Here is an 18546-nt window from a genome sequence, read left to right on the forward strand (position 1 = left end):
ATCTGATTTACGAATGTCAACGATTGTAGCGCATCCGAAGCGAATTTCAAACGCGATTCTAATAATTATTTTCGAACAATCGACGATCGAATGCGTTCCTTAAACGATAATATCAAGCTACCGGCGAGCGATGTTCACGCGCGGAGAAGACCAAGAAGTTGAAAGATCCAATCTTTCATACAATACCGATATTCTCCTTCGTGGCCAATCGAATCGCTATTCGGCGATCGTACTCGACGTCTATAGTTTTACAACGCACCATACTCGTATGTATACACGCGAAGGAAGAGAGCGTAATCAGTTCAGTTCGGCTGAGAGAAATTTTGTCTGATCTGGTGCGAATTCGATCCATTTAGGGTGTCGATATCGGTAATTGTGCACAAATTGAGCATCATAGCGGTTAAGATAAATTAGAGAACAGAGCCGAGAAAGAGCGAAAACTTTTACATTGTAAAATTGTTTCGACTCCGCGTTAAAAGTAACACGAAGCGCATGTAATCGTATTTTATGAAAAGGAATTATAGAAAAACGAAAAAAACAAACGAGAAGCAAGTTGTCTTCACACGTGTTGTTCGTTCTGTTTTCAGCGCTAGTCCAACCACAACGACACGATATTTTCGTATCTGCGTTATTCTCGTTGCATCGAGACAGCGTGGGAGAAACTGAAATATAGGAGGTGGGAATTTTCTACTTCGATATTCAGCGAATTTTTATACAGCATCGACAGTTAGTTCGAATCCAAAGTTGTCGTCGACGTCGATCTTGAATCTCGCAACTACTCGTCGAAGAATTTTTTGTGACAGATTTCACGGGACACGTTTGAACGCACTTGGGCGATAGAATGCATCTCTGATGCTGGAAACAATATAGAATAAGTAAAAAAAAAAGAAAAAAAACGAAGATAATGTAATTTATCCGAGAATTCGATATATCCGGTAATATACATTATCGTTGACCAATCGCGAGGATCGCGATTCGACGCGAACTTTCAAAGATTTGCCCGTTTACGCACTATCTTTCGTACTGAAACGCAACTTATTCCATTTATTGTCGTTATCGCTGTGTTAACGGTGCAGTCGCTTTTAAAACGATTCGCACTCGAGATGCCATCGAAAACTTACAATTTGGCGATGCTTTACTTTCAAGCTATTTTTTATTGTATATAAAAAAGTTCTGTCTCGTGATGGGGTACAAAAGAATACAAATCGTTACGGTTATAGTAAGCACGTTTCGTTGCAAAATCTCCTCAGTTTCCTTTTAATTCGATGCTATTAAGTAAGAATGCGTTACGTTCAAAAGTGGATGTATACGTTTTACGTGTACGTAACCATACCACGTAACCGGTGTGACCGGTAAGTTGCGCAAAGGTACGCGCGTCGAAACGCAGATATTTCTTTATATACAGAGATGGTCAGATTTTAAGTAACTGTACAAAAAAATGAACCTTACACATACATATGTATATATACACGAAACTTGCGAATATTACGTGTTTACGAAGGTTACTCGAACAAGAGGGAGAGAGAAAGAGAGAGAGAGAGAGAGAGAGAGAGAGAGAGAGAGAGAGAGAGAGAGAAAGAGAGAGTGAAAAATAATAGATTACATTGATTCAAATAAATAAGCTTTTGTTTGTACGTTATTCTCGTATCTCGTATCTGTGCCATGCGGTCGTTAAATGATTCTCCATCATTTCCTCGTTAAATGGAGTAGCATTCGAAAATTGTGCGAAACTAAATATTCCTTAATCATTACTATAAACTCGTGGACGTATTAGTTTAATTTGCAAAATAAAATCGGATAACTTATTCGGTGGCGCGCGGTAGTATTAACGTCGGTAATAAAATTAATTTTATTTTATTTTGATTCCGTTTTCCCTTCGTTCTCCCCTTTCTTTGGCAACTTGTAATAGATACGATGAGTGTAAACATTTATTCTCAAAAAGAATCGACATTCGCAAAAATATTTAACTTAAGAAAATTGGTCGCAATATGTCTATCGTCGGTAGAGTTTTAACGTCTATCAAAAACTAGATTAGAATTACATTAAACAGACATGAAACCATGTACCGTATAATGTATGATTTGCTAACGAAACAATGAATACCGAATGTGCGTATAAAAGGATGCGTTCGCATCGTGTTCGAAACGTAGAAAATTTGATCACTATACTGGTAACTAAAAATTACGCGGCTTGGAAAAGGCGAAAAGCATACGTTTCAAATAAGAATAATTGCGAAAGCGCAAACCATTCTGATTTTGCTCGTAAGCGTAGTTTGTTTTCGTCATACATAACTTTCCACAGACACACTGTAATTTGGTACCTAATCTAATAACACTGGGTTTTTAAACGCAATTTTATCTACACGAAGTCTTCAGTTCTCTGATTAAAGTTACAAGTCCCTAAGAAATACAATAATAAAAAATTGACAATTCCTTAGCAGATCCAGTGTGTCTGTGAGGGGTTAAATCACGTTGCGTTACGTGCTGATGACGAGCGAAGCGTTTACTCGACAATAGCAGGAAGCAGCAACAAAATGCGATCTTGTTATCGCGTATTATGATTGCAAACCGAACGAGATCTGCATATATTGTACTTCAAAGTGTAATTTCGGCCATTGTCGTTGCAAACCGGTAAAAAAAAGAATGGGTAGTGTATACACAGTTACACTTGCACATACTGTTCGTCGTCTGTGTCACCATTGCCGATTGGTTCTGTAGTATGTTGCAACTGTATCCTTTCGTAATCAGCGTTGAACAGATGTTTTTTGATCTTCTCGTATCCGTCTAAACTCGGTTCGGATTTAAAGCTATTCACCTGCTCGTAGGGGGGTTCCTCAGGACGTGCTACGCTCATATATTTCACGCTCTCGTAATTTGGATCTCCGTGATTGACGGACTCGTAATTGGGGTCCGTGTCACTGTCTCCAGGTCGACAGACCGACGCGTAATTGGGTTCACCGGAATCGTGCGGCATGCTCTCGTAATTTGGCTCCGAATCGGTGTCTAGGTCGGTATCGATCCTTCTTCTCAATCTCACCTTCTCGTATCCCGGGTCTTCGCTGCTAGCATTGCTCGTTTGCCTATGTTTGAGTGACACGGAATAGGTTGTCGACAAATCTGTGCTGTTCCGAGCAGATATCGAAGCGGAGACATCACTGTTTTGTCGATAATCCGCGTCGTCTGCGTTAGACCTCTGCGGCCGCAACACTTCGTAGTTAGGGTCGCAGGATGCGCGAATCATCGCATTCTTCTTAGCAAGATCGGAACTGACCGCTTCGTAGCCATGGTCAAATACTGAATTAATGGATACATCAAGGTTCGCGTTTACTTCTGTATCCACGTCGTCGCAAACAATTCTAGTTAATTTCAAAACGTCCGTTTCCAAATCAAGGTTTCCAATGGAACTGTTTGACGCAGAGTAATGCGCGGAGTCAGGCTCTTTCTTTTGTATCTCGGTAGAATCGTGACTAGACCATGAGATTCTATTTATCTCGACGAGACTCGGCTTCCTACCGGAAATTGCGACAACTTCGGCAGGATGCTGCACACTACTGTGTGAACTCGGCTGCGCATCGCTTTGCTCCTCCGCTTCTTTTTTCTTCTTCATCACTTTGGCGTACATATCCTCTAAGGATTTCCCATTAGACAGGGTCGGCTTGGATCGGTCCTCGGGCTTCGTCCTCTTCTCGATCGACGCGTACATTTCCGTCGTTACTTCCGGCGGCGGTGGTAAGGGGGAATTAGCTTGTCGTTTCTCCGGTTTCGGTGACCCAGGATTCATGATGGAACTGTTGGCACTCGAGGACGAAGCTATAGCCAATAGAAGATCGTGTGAACATTTCACCACGGAAGTGTCAGAAAGCGCGTACCAACGTTCCAGGGACAATTACTGGCCTACCTTGTCTCGAGTGAGCATGTGCAACATGTCGTAAACTGTCGACGCTTGGAGGCTGCGGAGCAGGATGAACTTTGTCGGAACGGGACGGTGCTCGCGAGTATAACGGCTGTTCGCTTTGCACGGCTCGTTGGACCTCAGTCATAGTCGGCTGAATCTGAGCGTACGTTTCGCTACCGCTCGTGTAAATTTTGTCCTGTTCATCGATTGCAGCATACATTTCGTCTGTCGAACAAAAGACGGTACTCATAAATCGGAATACATAGGGCGTTTCATCATTTTAATATTTCCACGTGATCACGTGGTCCCAAATTATTAATTATTTAAATTAATTATTCAATTGTATAAATGTATACAAACACATACCAGAGTCATCCGAGACAGTTGCGTAATGAGGATCCGTGAGAGGTCTAACGGACTGATTTTGCCGACAGATTGTCTTCGTTTGTGCGATTATATTGGCTAGAGGCTCCCTTACGCTTATACTGGTGTACCCTTCTGTGAGAAGAAAGGTCATAGTACTCCGTAAACATTAACTAATCGTTCCATTTCAACTTCAAAAATACTTACTCGAGTCTTGGGAGTCACCACTGAAGTGCTGTTGTGGACTATTTGGTTGAGGTTGGGGAGGTTGGGGCAATAACATTAAAAGTGGCGGAGTTATGTACGGTAAATCTTGATTAGCTTGTATTCCGCCCGTTATGGCATTAGCCGCTTGAATGTCGCATGGAGTAACGTCGGTGGAGAGAAGGGAATTATGAGGCGACGATCGACGAGTTCTTGGCGGAGCAACTGGATTTCCTCCGGTAGCTGGACTCGTCGAGGTGGATGGCTTCTCGGTATCGATCGCTTGTTTAATATTATTTCTGCAATGTTAGTAATGAACTGATAACGAGACTGATTATTAGGTAATGCCTACGAGTTTCCAATTATTACCTATTCAATTGACTAGCCTCGGCTTTTTGTACGTTTTGAAGTTGAGCGTACGGGTGTTCGACTAGAATTAAGAGAATACGGTTTAAGGATGAACAGTTAACGGTACATATTTATCCAGAAAAAATGACAGTAATACAATAATATCACATCTTATTATTCATACCATTGTCAGAGTTGGGAGAAGAAAATCTTGCATAAGGGTGAAGAGAGTTTTCTCTAGTCAAAGAATTTTGCTGCGGAACTTGTTGTATTTCCTGCTCAGATGCTTCTTCTTCCACTCCTATATTAAACACCTTCATATTAAATTCAGATAGTAAAAGACATTCCAAAAAGCTAATGAATAATTTAAAATTGTGAACAATTCAAGAGGAAGATATATATATTTGTGAATTGTTTCAAATTTTACTTCAAGAGTACCTGTATCTTGTACTGTAGCATAGAGTTCGGAGTGATCACCAATCGCTTCTGTAGCTTCATAAATATCTTGAGATATAGATTCGCCTGGGTCTTCAAGTCTCTTGTCCTTGTCTTTTGGGATATCCGGGAGACTTCTATTTGCGCCAGTTGTCCTATGTGCATCGTGTAAAAGTATTTCAATTTTAAGGCAGAAGATTCCACACATAACATAATTGTTGTTTGTATCGTGTTGTAATGGCGATCGAGTTTGAAAGTGTTTTAGGAAAAAAAGTTGTGCATTGCCTGATCGCTTAAGCGATAGAAACCTTTTTGCATTGTCGATAGCATCTTGTGCTGCTATACGAGAAGCATTTGTCATCGGGATCCCATCAAAGCCTTCATTTTCAGTATTGTTCAGTGTTACCATACCGGCGAGCCCAAGAAATTCATTCCTGTTCAAGGGAATTACAACTGAATGTATCCACGTAAACAGCAATGTACATTGTATAATTTACTTTCACACGTAATTGAAATCTACCCAACCACTGTATACCACTGAATTCATTTAAAAAAAATATTAAGATACATTTTTAATTATAATTACTTGTTCTCATTTCGCCGGCAGCTGCAGATGCAAGCAAAGATAAAACCAAAGAAGGACAATAAAGCTCCAACAGATACAACCCAGTAACACCAGGCATCTTCCTCGAGAAAAGGACGTATCATGTTATGGAATGTATTTTGTGTGTGTCCTATAAAACACTCGTATTAAAAAATATTGTGCTTTAATAGATCATTGAAAAAATAGACATGCTCAAGATAGAGAAAATTACCTTGTGATCAGGTCATTGTTATGGAAATTTGCAATTCGCTTAATCTCTTATATTTTAGCAACATAATTGCTCCATTGCCCTTTCATCTGCGTAATATTATTATTACAAAGGTAATACGTATTCGAGCTGTTAAAGAAGTACAGGTAATTTATAATTTTATCTGCCTAAATTATGCGTGGTACATTCTTATAGCAATCTTCCTTTGTTACTCTCCCTCTCTCATACAAACTTTCTGCTCTTGTATTACATTTTGAATAAATAAGTAGTTTAATATGTTTCCTCAGAAATTTATAGCATTGATAGGTGACATTTAACACTGTGTAGTTTTTCAGTGTCAATTGACTGATCTGGAGCAGTTGTAAACATTTTGCATATACACTTTTTGTTTGTGTCTTGTATGTTGACAATTGTTAAACAGTTTGCAAACAGAATCTTGATAAAAGATTCACGATAACATGTCGTGAATTAAAAGCATTCGTTTGAAAGGTGTACACGAATCAAGCGTCAAACGGACTTTATATCGTTTAATTTAATGTGTCGTATAGTTATGATTTCGCTGAAACAGGTCCAGAAAAAACGAAATACTTTTTTTTAACCCGAATATATGTACGTGCTTACATATCGGTGTACCGATGCATCGCGCGTATATACGTATGACATATCACGATCACGAAATAAGGTTATCTATGCATACCCTCTACATCGAGTATATAGATATATAAACTGCCTACTCAGCACGGATGTACGTTAATGTATATGTGCATACACGCCTTGGGATTCTCGACTGCTACGTTTCGATAATCGATAGGGAATTGCGAGCGCAAAACGAAAGTTTAACTGTACCGTTAAAAGTTATACGAAAGAACTGCATCTATTGAAGACAAAGATGCATTTAAGGAGGCAGGAGATATAAACTATAACGATTCTGGCTTTGATATGGTATTAGTAGAGATCAGGAGGGATCGTTTAGATATGGACCGACAAATACTATACCCATCTAGCTACTACGCGTATAAAACAGAAGAGCTCTTAGAAGTACATAGAAGTACGTATATAAATTATCTACAAAAAAAATTTGACATTTTTCTGATATGTTATAAATATTTAATAACATTTATTTACGTAAACCAGATACAAAGTACTTGAAAGAAATATGAACGGCTCACGAAGGTCGAGTCACGATATGCTCGACAAATAAGTACAACGAATTGCATACATCCAGGGGTTATGTTAGTTTGTACAATAGTTGCTAATTGATTATTGCATTTAACAAACGCAGCAAATTGATACTGTTTGAAATCGAAGTTTCGAATTGTAAATGGTAAATCAATTGTTCTAGACAAGATAAGTATGCAAGTTTCGGCTTGTTCCATCATTTGAAAGATCCTCTATATATGTATATGTATATATGTATATATACAACGTAAAGAAATCGGTACATAAAATTGTATATTTTTACAAAATAATAGTTAGGTTATTAGATGTATACATATACGTATGCACGTATAGAAGTGTACAACCATAATATAATTAAGCGATCGAGCACCAAGTCTTGGATAGCATACAATTATTGTCGCTGGATTTATGTTTTATCGGTCGAGATCATCTGTTGGCTGATGTTTGAACTAACAATTTGTTCCAACCTTTCTTAAATTCGATATACTGTATCATAAATATGTGTACACGGCTTTTATCATGATCGAAATGAAATGTACGAATATGTGCACGGACGGATTCTAATGTGTTAATGTTGAATGTAGAGCGAACGGACGATCGACCGATAAAACTCACTTTCGCGCTAACAGTAAGTTTCGAAGTATAAGTACGTAAATATATACACCATGTTATCGTATGGTGGCGGAACGCGTTAAAATTACTCGTGTAAACTATATGAGGTATGTGTGTGTATGTACACGCGCTAAATAGACACAGAGGGCAGTTATCTGTCGCATTTGGTGTCCGTGGAGCAGGCAACGTAGACGGGTAACGACGAACCATCGCAGTATCCGTAAAACTGTTGCGACTGCAGTTGCGACTGCGGCTGCGGTTGCGGCTGGTGCATTGGCGTGGGAGTTAGAAGTGTGTGCATGAGATGCATCGGTTGCACGAAAGGCATTATCTGAACCGGTGGAGTGGGGATTGAAGGGGCGACTGCACCGTTACCGCGATCCAACGTCGATCCATTGTAAGATCCAACGTAGAGATCGTGATTGATTTTGCCCGAATAAGTGCTGGCAGGTCGGATCATCGAGGCCTCGCGTATACTGGATGCGACAGCGGCCATTCGTGCTTCTTCGGCACGGCTGGACCACCTCAGCCGACAGATGCAGATTACGATCACGATAATGGCGGTGAGTGCGACCACACCACCGACTATACCGATAATGAGGGTGTCATCGGTGCCCGAGGTGCTCCCCACTGAAGCGGTATCGACCACGTGCTCGTGATTATTATTGTTGTAGTGTTTATTTCGTTTCGGATCGTTTTGGACAGCTGGCGCCACCGTCCAGATGATCTCCGGTTCCAGGACCGGAGACGTCGGTTTCTTGGAGGCAATGGTAGCATCGGCCAGCAACGTGGTGCGATGTTTGATACCCGGTGTTGCGGCCGTGAAATCGCACGACAATCTGTCCTCCTCGATACTGGTCAGGACCAAGCCCGCGAGATGAGGAGGAGCGACGCAGAGGACGCGATTTGCCGAGTTACCATCGTCGACAGCGTTTGTTGTTCGTAGCCACTTCCAGAGGGGTCTGGCGTCGCAACTGCAGTTGATCGGGTTCTCCTTAAGGCCTTTGATCTTTACAGTGCCGCCGCGTTCGTCGAGCGCTGCTAGAAACTGAGAGGACAGGGTAGTGAACTTGCTACCGGAGATATCCAGCTCGAGCTCGGTAGAACGTGGCACCGGGAAGAAGAGGGCGGCCGGTATCGCGTCCACAGACGTGTTCTTCAGACCGATGGTCAGCTTGCGGCCACGAACACCCACCAATGAGCTGGAGAGGACGTTCCTCAGTCTCTCACCGCGCAGGATCAGTTCGCGCAGCCTTGGATGAGCGCGTATAGAGAGTTGCTCGTTGCTCACCGACGAGTCTTTGATCTCAACGTCTAACGTCTCCAATCGACTCATCCCTTTCAGGATCCCCTGGACGTCGAAGTAGCCCAACTTCGGATAGTTGTATGCGTACAGTGAGCGCAGATTCGTCAACGGTTTAAAGGCGGTTCGCTCTATTCGCGCACAGTTGGGCAAATCGGACATCTTCAAGGATCGTAGGGTGGTCAATCCCTCGAAGGTAGTCTCGTTCACGGTGCTGGCGTCGTTCCCGGACACGTCCAATTGTCTGAGCACTGGCAGACCCTTCAACGCCACAATGGCGCTGGCCAGATCGGTCAACCGATTCCTGGAAATGTCTAAGCTCTCCAACATGGTGGTGCGCTCCAGCGCGTTGAGTTCCACATCAGTGATCATGTTCCCGGAGAGGTTCAATCGTCTCAGAAACGGTGTCTCCAGCCTGGTGAGCGAGCTGATCCCGGTATTGGCAAGGTTCAACGATCGCAGGATCTTCGCTTCGCCAAGTATTCCTTTTATCGTGTTCTCACTGAGAGGATTCTCCGAGAGGTCCAGATCCTTCACGTTGTTGGCCACGTCCTGGGTGAACACCTCGACTAGTCGATTACGCGCCAGGTTCAAACGCGACAGGGACGCTGTTTGTCGTTGCAGGCTTCGTATCGGGATCTCGTCGAACCGGTTCTCGGACAGATCCACGCTTTCCACGGAGCGGACTCTACTCGGATCGAAGATCGTCTCCGGCAACGAGGTCAGTCTGTTGTCACGAAGATTGAGATGCTCGAGACGCAGCAGTCCCTCCATCGTTCTCTCGCTGAGTGACTCGACGTCGTTCGCGGACAGATCTAGCAGCTGCAACTGCGTGGAGTTGTGGAACGCCAGCTCGTCGACGGACTCGATCTGGTTCCCGGCGAGGTTCAGAACACGGAGTCGAGCGATCCGCGAGAACCCAAACTCGCCGACGCGCTTCAACGCGTTACGGGACAGGTCCAGGCGTTCCAAGAACTGCAAGGATCGGGCGTAGTCGCCGGGAAAGTGGAGAAATCGGTTGTCGGAGAGATCGAGCTCCCTCAATCGCGGGTGTATCGCGAAAGCGGTCGGTGACAACCGATCGATACGGTTACTCGACAAGTCAAGGATCTCCATACCCGTGCCCGTGTTGAAATGTTCACCGGCGAACGAGGTCAGCCTGTTCCCTCGCAGGTTCAGCTCGTATAGGTTCGTCAGGCCAGCGAACGCCTCGTTCTCGATACGCTCGAGCCGATTCTCCGACAAGTCGATCCTCGTCAGATTGCGGAGACTCCGAAAGGTCCCCTCCTCGATCCTCTCTAACTTGTTCCCAGCGATGGAGATCCTCTCGAGGGACTCAAGGTTTACCAGCAGGATCGCTGGAAGTATTCTCAGATCGGTCCGCGACACGTCCAAATCGAGAACAGAGGAAGGGAAGACAGGTGGGAAGCCACCGTACAGCGGGTTCGAGCTTAAATTCAAATATCGTATTCGTTGCAGGTGTTCGAAGGTCTCCGGCGGGACACGGGTCAGTTGATTGTCCGCCAGGTCGAGAGAGATCAGGTTTCGAAGTGGAAGCTCGCCTATCGATGTCAGCCTGTTGCGAGAAACGTCCAGGTTCACCAGGGTGTCCTCCAATCCGGCGAACGTGCTCGGTGTGATCGTCGAGAGCATGTTGCCCGACAGCTCGATGCTGATCAGATTCTCGAAATCGTGGAACGATCCAGGTGGTATCTCTCGGACCAAGTTTCGCGTCAACGCCAGGGTCACCAGCCTCGAGGCTGTGGCTTTTATCAACTCGGTCGAGAGCGCGGCTATACGATTGAACTCCACGTGGAGATGAGTCAACGAGGGCAGTCTGGTCAGAGCTGTTGCCGGCACCAAGAGGATGTTGTTGTCTTGCAGGGAGAGCCATTTTAGTCTGGTTAGACCCTCGAACGATGATTCCTCGATCTGTGGAAGTAACCGGGTAAACGATTAACGAGCAACGTGCGTATCTGGAAGGGGAATTTCAATTCTTAACCCATTCGTCAGGACGATCCTCTCCGCTAGAACGTTCCACTGAACGAGGGTTTGCGTATTGCGTCTAAAAGAATTGCTTTCACGATGATTTTTTGAAAAAAAGAACTACTTCTTTTGGAAGCAAGATATTTCTAAGTTCTTGATAAACTTATTCTAAACATTGATGAACGTCCATTGTATGTTGTAGCGGATGGGTTAAATGTCTGGTCGTGGTTACGCACCGTGCGCAAAGCGTTTAAACTCAGATCGAGTCTTGTCAGGGCAGACAGGCTGGAAAACGTGTTAACACCCAAACGACCGATGTTGTTACGACTGAGATCCAGCACCTGCAACTCTCTCAGCCCCGACAGATGCCCCTGGTCTATATCCTGAAGCGACAAAGAGAAGAACATGATTATCGGTATATGTACGTAACGAAGGTTGCAAGGTTAAACGATCAATGTTTACCAGGTTGTATCGCGAGTAGAAATAGAAACAAAAATGTTACGTAAACATAGATCTGAACTTAAGATTCTATGAATTTCACATCTATCTTGTTTCAGCTCCGAGCGTGATCGATGCTTTAGAGATCCTTTCTACGAGTTCTTGTCACGGATTCACTCATGCGTGGTACACCATACGATGCATCAATAGCTCATTACCATTTTCGTATTTATACCTCTTAAGTGTAGTATTGCCAGACGATGTTTACACAACAATTTTTTTCGTATTTCAACCCACAGAACACCCTGGGAAAGTTTGATCGTCCAACTTTGGAACACCCTGTTCGTACATCTATTATGTTACTTACGGTAATCAAATTGTTCGAAATATTGAGAAACTTCAGATCCGTTAAGAGTCTCAAAGCATCGCTGGGAAATTCTTGGAGAAAGTTCGCCGAAAGATCCAATTGCAGTAAATTGTAAGCCCCTGAAAATCGTAAATTTAGCGTTAGGAGTTTCGCATACCGTGTGACTCTCCTCTCATGCTTCGAAATATTAGGATGTCCCAGAACGTTTTGTGCGTTTAACGAAAGAAAGAAAGCTGCTTTGTAATATCGCGTTTGTAACCGTTTGTTCAAAGTTTTTGTTATTTTATATACAAAACACTCCATTCGTACGTTCGTTTTGACAAAATCTGTTTATCCTCAGCCAAACGTTGTTATCGTAAATACAAACGATAAAGTTGTATTCTCTATAAATATAAAATGTTGTAAAGTTGCTACGTCAACGACCTCTCGGCTACAGATTTACGGACGATGCGAAACTGCGAATATGTTAACGAATCGAAGCTTCCGAAGTGCACAATATTTTCCGAGACACCCCAATATTAACCAACTCGGTGAACGATCGAACGTAACGATAAAGGAAGTTAGCACAGCTCTGGAATATGGTGCGCGAAAGTGGGAGCCGCGTGCGCAACTAACCGACCCGTGAGAACCACGATTGCGATTCGTTCGTTGTTCTTCGAGAGGCAGCTTGGGAATATGGACAACGAACGATTCGCTTTTCGCGCGCGTCTCTCCGAAAGTGGAGCTCGAGTAACGCGCGAACTCGGTTTCCACGATCCAGGTCGTGCAATCGTTTCGCACCTTTGAAAGCATCGCTGTTGAAGCGACCAAGATCGTTGCGGGACAGATTCAAAAGTAACAACCGCTCCAGCCCGGACAGAGCACCATCGTCCATGTGGGACAGTTCGTTCTCGCTCAGATCCAATCGCAGCAACGACTCGCCGACCATCGAGAAGGCAGCTCGTGGAAGTGACCCTGCGAGAAGAAACCAATAGAATTTTTTAACAACAAATTTCCCGCTAATGGTACATGTACAACGATCAGGCGAGTCACCTGCGCCGACCATCCCAAATTACTCGCAAATCGTTCACTTTAGGAATGAACGTTTCGAACGAAAGTTGCACAGTATCCGGAACAGTACACCGACGATCAATTTTTGACCACGCGATTGTTGTATCGAACCGTATAGATCGCCTCGAGTATTTCTAAAACGCTCGACATTTTGCTCTGGAATTCGAAAGAGCATCGAACGCTGGTTGAAAAAGTATCAGAGCATGTGGTATAGAAAGTTACTAATTACTGAGATATTCCTAAATTAATTACCAACGTATCTTTTCTAGATTGTCTTGGCTGTAGATTGGAGACGTATCGTAACGTGACTACGACAGTTGGGAACACGAGAACGACGGAAAGTTATAGCAATTTTGACATTCCGGTTGTACGTAACCTTGTCGACCGTTTTATGAGTCAAATGTCTTGGAGCAATTTTGACAAAAATGGCTACAACTTCGGAACAAGTTCAAACGGAGAACACGTTGATACTACTTTCATCGCACTATTCTGTGTGTTACGATACAATTTGTGTACTCGACGATCGATCATCGTTCTCGTTCTCGAGAGTGTACGGTGTTACGAGTTATCGTCTACCACCTACCGATGTTGTTGTCGGACAACGAGAGCACTCTAATGGATTTAGGGCCTTTCAACGACGCCGTTGGCACGGCCATCAGATCGTTCCCGTCCAAGTAAAGTTGCTCGAGGCTCTCGCACCCTTTGAAAATGCCCTCCTCGATGCTCCTCAGGCCGTTTCTGCTCAGATCGAGGAGCTTCAGCTCTCTCATACCGTGAAACTCGTTGCTCGAGAATATCGGGTTCAGGCTATCGCCTAGAAGATTGTCTGCGAGTTTCAGCTCCTCCAATCCAGGCTGAGCCTCCAGTAAACGGTTCATCAGCTTGTAGATCGAATTTCCGGACAGGTCGAGCTTCCTCAGTGTCAAACCAGAATCGAGGAGGTCCTCCGGCAGAGTTTGGTAACCGCTGTGTCTTTGGCTAACAGAAACGATCGGTTGTCCACGCAGACTCTCCACCGTGTCTCGCGTGAAGATCACTCGATCGCAGTTCATTTCGATCGAGCGACCGGTATATTCCGTGGAAACGGAACACGTGCAGGGTACCTGCAGGTTCCGTTTCAACTCGACGCAGGGCACCCATTCCGCTTGCTCCGATGGGAGAACCCTCGAAAGCAAAAGTATCGACGACAGCCACCACCTGGAAACATTACAGTTGTAATATTAACCAAGAATTAGATAAACCTTGACGATCAACTATTCGATATTATTTTCGTCTTGATTGTTCTTTTAACGAATAGATAAAAAATCCAAAGGAACGATTTCGACACGAGTATACCTCTGGAATTCCGGTACAGTACTTCGATTAGGTACGTTACTCGATTCGTGCCAGGTTTGGAAAACAATCTGTTACGATATTATACGTAAAAGAAAAATAAATATATTGACTCGTGCCGAAAGCGGAACGACGAGAAGAATCGATTTGTGCACGAAAAAGGAGCATGGTTCCATTCAACAAACAAGTGCAAGTGCACGTTGCACGCATATCGGTGTAACAACTACTTATGCAAACTATACGACGGTTTCTTCGCGACGAGTTTTCTCTTAGCTTACCCTACTTAACCCATTTATGCCTCGCGTTCCTATATATATATATATATATAATAGGTTGTTCAATAAGTTTTATCAAACGACAAAACTTATTGAACAACCTAGTAGTTTGCACCTTTAAGAAATCATTTTTCCTATTGGTGAATAATTTTCTTTCATGAAAAACGATTTGGGATCACGTTTACAGCACACAAAGATACTTTGCGCATAATCGGTATTATTTGGATACTAGCGGCGATAGTTTCGTTTTGCGTTATCGAACTTTGGATATATATTATGTATGTATGTATGTATGTATGTATGTATGTATGTATGTATGTATGTATGTATGTATGTATGTATGTATGTATGTATGTATGTATGTATGTATGTATGTATTATACATGTATGTATGTGTGCGTGCGTGCATGTATGTATGTATATACATGTTTATCGCAGGCATAAATGGGTTAAAGACGTTTAACTCGACGCGCTTTCAATTTTCTTCCGCGATACATGCCGTGCGTCGCGGCGCGGAGAGGCGTGTCCAGCCTCGGACGACTCGGGCGTCTTGAAACGCGGAAACCTACGTATAACGGTGATTTCGTCCGCTGTACGGACAGATACGCACAGTGAAACCTGTTTGTCGCGAATGCCTAAACGACCACGTTCCCTTCTTTTTCTCCGAGCGAACGGGATTTCTCGACAGAGTGATGCATTCCCGCGTTAATTTTCGCCTCCAAGCCGGAGAGCTACTCGTAACGTACACGCGTATCGTGCGTACCTAAGAACGAATTTGATCGGAGACGCGCGCAACACGAATCCACGTAGGAACGGTGTTGTGGGCGTAACGCGGCGGATCACCCGCGAATCAAATCCCATAAATCTCTCGTAGCGTTACCTACTTACTCGGTAAGAAGGGAGCAACGAACGGTAGAATCGAATCGGGATGAAACGACCTTCGCATTTCTACAGAGAATAATTGCGCATTGAATTCCATGGGAATTATGCATCACCAGCGAGATTATCGCGTCCCGATTGTTTCTAATCACGGATCCACGAGAAGCAATATGTTTATTAATAAACGGTCCAATTCGTTCCGTTTGGCGCGGAACAATTAACGATCCGTATCTCGTCCGCACAATTATCGAGTGACTCGAACCGTAGATTCGTCTCGAGTTAGAAAGTAACTCGACGATACCCGATGATCAGCCTTGAATTCGTTGCAATATTTCTACGTGGACCGCGCGAACGATCGGCAGGGCGTCGCGTACGTTACGTATTCCATCGATGGGCCCCGTTGCCATTGTTACCGATCGAATCGTTGAATCAACGAACTGTCCGCAATTAGACACTATGTACACACGGCAACTTACACTGTTATCATGTTCGCTGCTCCACGCGGCACTGTTCTATTATCGTTCGACCGCGATCGGCATCACCTTCCGTATTATTTGCTCGCCCGACGGATCGTCCTGAGGCGGCTGGACCGCTAAGAACTTGTCTTCATCGTGACGTTCCCTTTCCTACGTCTCGCGTCTCGTGGTCCGCTTAAATTAAAAGAAAATGATTCCTCCGTTGGTCACCGTCGCGACCCGACTGGTGAATTGCGCGCGCGCGGGCGCTTACGCACTCGTCCCCCTTTTTTTGTTTCTTTTTTTTTTATTTAATTTTTTTTTTGAATGAGGGGGAGGATGATTCTCTCTTCTATCGCGCCTCTTTTATTTTTATTTACCAGAGAGGGGAAAAATACGTCGTCGCCTTATTCGTTCAAAGTATGGCGTTTCTATCGAGCTTGTTTCCTTCGCGTGTCGTTTTACACGGTGACCAGTCGCAAAACGAACCGCGTAATTATTTGTTCGCGAACGCGACGCGACATTCGGAAACTGATGGAGTTCGAGCAACCCGTAGCGTAGCAATGAAAAATCGTAATGAACGAGTAAAGAAGGTGGGGACACCTCGGGAGACTAACGTATACCGTGCCCTTCTCCACGGAATTCGCGGACTCCGACATAACGGTGTTCGCGCGAGTTTACCTACACTTGAGCAACCACCGCCATACGCTGCGCGATTTCTGCGGGTAGGGGAAGCAGCGCAGCGCAACGAAATGGAGGTTGTGTACGTGCATCTGTGAGCCAGTTTACACCGAGCGTTTGAACGCGTACTAAGTACGTACTACTCGATTCGTATCGGGCACTCGGTGTAAACGATGGCGTATATCAAGTACAAAACCGAAATAGTACCCGTATTAAACGAGTCTCTGCGGTGCCATGAACGCCTCGCGTGTTTTAAAAATAGCCGAATTAAGGTTAGCTTTATTTGTATATATGAGTCTAATCGTTTGTCAAAGTGAATAAATTGTTGATCATAAAATTCTGTCGTGCCAAAAAGAAAAGGCGAAATTGGAGAGGGGAGAGACGAGCAATCTTGTAGAACTTTGCATCGACGAGCAAATATTATCGACGATGAATGGGAAAATGTATTATAGTAATTACTTTTTTCTATAATCTCACTGATCTTTCCCGTAGGACCGAATAATACGCTAAATAAAGGCACAAGATGTTTTTCATATTTATTTTCATATTTTTGAGAGTGTATACTATATTCGTTATTTATTAGTACCTTTTAAAAACTCGATACACTCGGTGTAAACGTAGTCGAATTACGTGCTTATTGCGTATTTTTTTAGTTCGCCTATCAAAATTAAATACTTTGTAAATCAAGTCTGTGCGTTGCATGTCATGTGCACTTGGTTGCACGTATAGTTTCTCCGAATGCGTGTATGTATATGTATTTGGTACACGCAGCTGGGAAAAGGACACGAGATGGGAACGGATGAACGTAGAAACATTTATCGGGCAACCTTTCACTGCCACTGTCTGCTTGGAGTGCTCGGTACCAGCGGGTTCGTTGCCTGCACCGTTACCATGCGGTTTGATACATCCGTTCCCCGAATCCAACATCAGAATTTTTCATGCAATTACAAGTTACCGACGATATGGTATTGTTAACTGCTTCAATCGTCACTGCGATACCGATTGATAATTGACATTGTACTTTTTTTTGTATCGCATTACTTTCGTTCGACGCTGCGATCAAAGGTATAACCGTCGCCAAAAACTTGTTGCATCTAATAAGTACTATAATTAATCATCTCGTATAGATCATTTCATGTATTTTGATGAAACCTTTTTCGACTCTATTTTTTTCTTGATTAACTATCATGACAAAGAGGAAAAAATTTATAATTTCTGTTGAAAAGTCAATAAAAAATGAGTAAAGAATTTGTTTGATATTGTTTAATAACTATAACAAAAGTATTTATACTAATATTAAACATATTGTTTTAGATTTCTATAAAAAATTATTGTACACCGAAAAAGACTTATAAGACCGAAAAAAGAATAGAGTTGAAAACGTTAGATTAAAATATTTGAATCGATTTATACGTTAAAAAAGTTTCATTTTAACATAAGCATAAACTATCATCGTTTATAATTAAATTTCATTTGCATTTCGATCAATTGTGATGACCGCACCGTTCGATACGTAATTTAAATTGGAGAAACAATCGATCCTGTCATTAACAAACAAGAAACGTGAGCTGTTTGTTAAACGTGAAAAGGAAATTTTTTCATACAGAAATAGATAAGTAATGTGAAAATAAATTGTCAATCGATGATGTATGAAAATAAATACAACGAAAATGTAAAAATATTGCAAATCTCGTGAAGAACGCGCAACACAGTGAGATGGAGAAGCGACCCTTTGAAGAGCATTCCTCGAATGGCCTTTCACTGCTACTATACGATATCGGTTATTAGTAACCTGTCGTTATTTGCACTGCTTACTTTTCTATTCGTTAATAATGGTATTTATTGTTAATTAATAATTACTTGACTATGAAACGCATCGAATGCAAAATGAATCCGATAACTTTCTACAAGTGGTAAATACGAAATTAATTTA

The 18546-nt window shown here is 43.1% G+C and overlaps 3 protein-coding genes and 1 long non-coding RNA gene across 5 annotated transcripts; 2 read left to right on the forward strand and 2 right to left on the reverse strand.

Annotated features, from left to right (window-relative positions):
* Positions 1–597: 597 nt before the first annotated feature.
* On the reverse strand, positions 598–6732 carry LOC143150464 (uncharacterized). Of its 2 annotated transcripts, XM_076318742.1 has the most exons (10): positions 6060–6730; positions 5831–5978; positions 5553–5678; positions 5248–5399; positions 4994–5110; positions 4831–4891; positions 4465–4760; positions 4261–4392; positions 3898–4119; positions 600–3809 (listed from the first exon to the last, which is right to left on the reverse strand). In XM_076318742.1, the coding sequence occupies exons 2-10, from the start codon at positions 5950–5952 to the stop codon at positions 2662–2664; spliced, it is 2376 nt and encodes a 791-aa protein (XP_076174857.1). In that variant the 5' UTR covers positions 5953–5978; positions 6060–6730; the 3' UTR covers positions 600–2661. The 2 variants fall into 2 exon arrangements, with proteins under 2 accessions (XP_076174856.1, XP_076174857.1); XM_076318741.1 differs by having other exon boundaries at positions 598–3809; positions 5248–5678; positions 6060–6732.
* Positions 6733–7181: 449 nt separating this feature from the next.
* Positions 7182–16974, reverse strand: LOC143150461 (uncharacterized). Its single transcript, XM_076318735.1, has 7 exons — positions 16313–16974; positions 15954–16127; positions 13575–14188; positions 12722–12895; positions 11942–12060; positions 11373–11519; positions 7182–11082 (listed from the first exon to the last, which is right to left on the reverse strand). The coding sequence occupies exons 2-7, from the start codon at positions 15962–15964 to the stop codon at positions 7999–8001; spliced, it is 4149 nt and encodes a 1382-aa protein (XP_076174850.1). The 5' UTR covers positions 15965–16127; positions 16313–16974; the 3' UTR covers positions 7182–7998.
* On the forward strand, positions 11464–11893 carry LOC143150469 (uncharacterized). Its single transcript, XR_012993066.1, has 2 exons — positions 11464–11557; positions 11694–11893. It is a non-coding gene; the product is annotated as an uncharacterized LOC143150469 (long non-coding RNA).
* LOC143150467 (uncharacterized) lies at positions 14081–14596 on the forward strand. The gene is made up of 2 exons (XM_076318746.1): positions 14081–14205; positions 14289–14596. Exons 1-2 carry the CDS (start codon positions 14145–14147, stop codon positions 14594–14596), a joined length of 369 nt encoding a protein of 122 aa, XP_076174861.1. The 5' UTR covers positions 14081–14144.
* Positions 16975–18546: the final 1572 nt, after the last annotated feature.

Source organism: Ptiloglossa arizonensis, chromosome 8, assembly GCF_051014685.1.
Source record: "Ptiloglossa arizonensis isolate GNS036 chromosome 8, iyPtiAriz1_principal, whole genome shotgun sequence".
Taxonomy (NCBI): Eukaryota; Metazoa; Arthropoda; class Insecta; order Hymenoptera; family Colletidae; genus Ptiloglossa; species Ptiloglossa arizonensis.

Excerpts from the sequence above, each read along its gene's own strand:
- LOC143150464 (XM_076318741.1), bottom strand. The coding sequence starts at position 5,952 with ATGATACGTCCTTTTCTCGAGGAAGATGCCTGGTGTTACTGGGTTGTA. Across the intron at positions 4,761-4,830 it reads GAGGCTAGTCAATTGAATAG|AAATAATATTAAACAAGCGA; the intron begins GTAATAATTGGA and ends CTAACATTGCAG. Across the intron at positions 4,120-4,260 it reads AACTGTCTCGGATGACTCTG|ACGAAATGTATGCTGCAATC; the intron begins GTATGTGTTTGT and ends TTTGTTCGACAG.
- LOC143150467 (XM_076318746.1), top strand. The coding sequence starts at position 14,145 with ATGGGAGAACCCTCGAAAGCAAAAGTATCGACGACAGCCACCACCTGG. Across the intron at positions 14,206-14,288 it reads CACCTGGAAACATTACAGTT|ATAAAAAATCCAAAGGAACG; the intron begins GTAATATTAACC and ends TTTAACGAATAG.
- LOC143150461 (XM_076318735.1), bottom strand. Across the intron at positions 12,896-13,574 it reads GTTGTCCGACAACAACATCG|GGTCACTTCCACGAGCTGCC; the intron begins GTAGGTGGTAGA and ends TTCTTCTCGCAG. Across the intron at positions 11,520-11,941 it reads TTTCGAACAATTTGATTACC|GATATAGACCAGGGGCATCT; the intron begins GTAAGTAACATA and ends TTGTCGCTTCAG.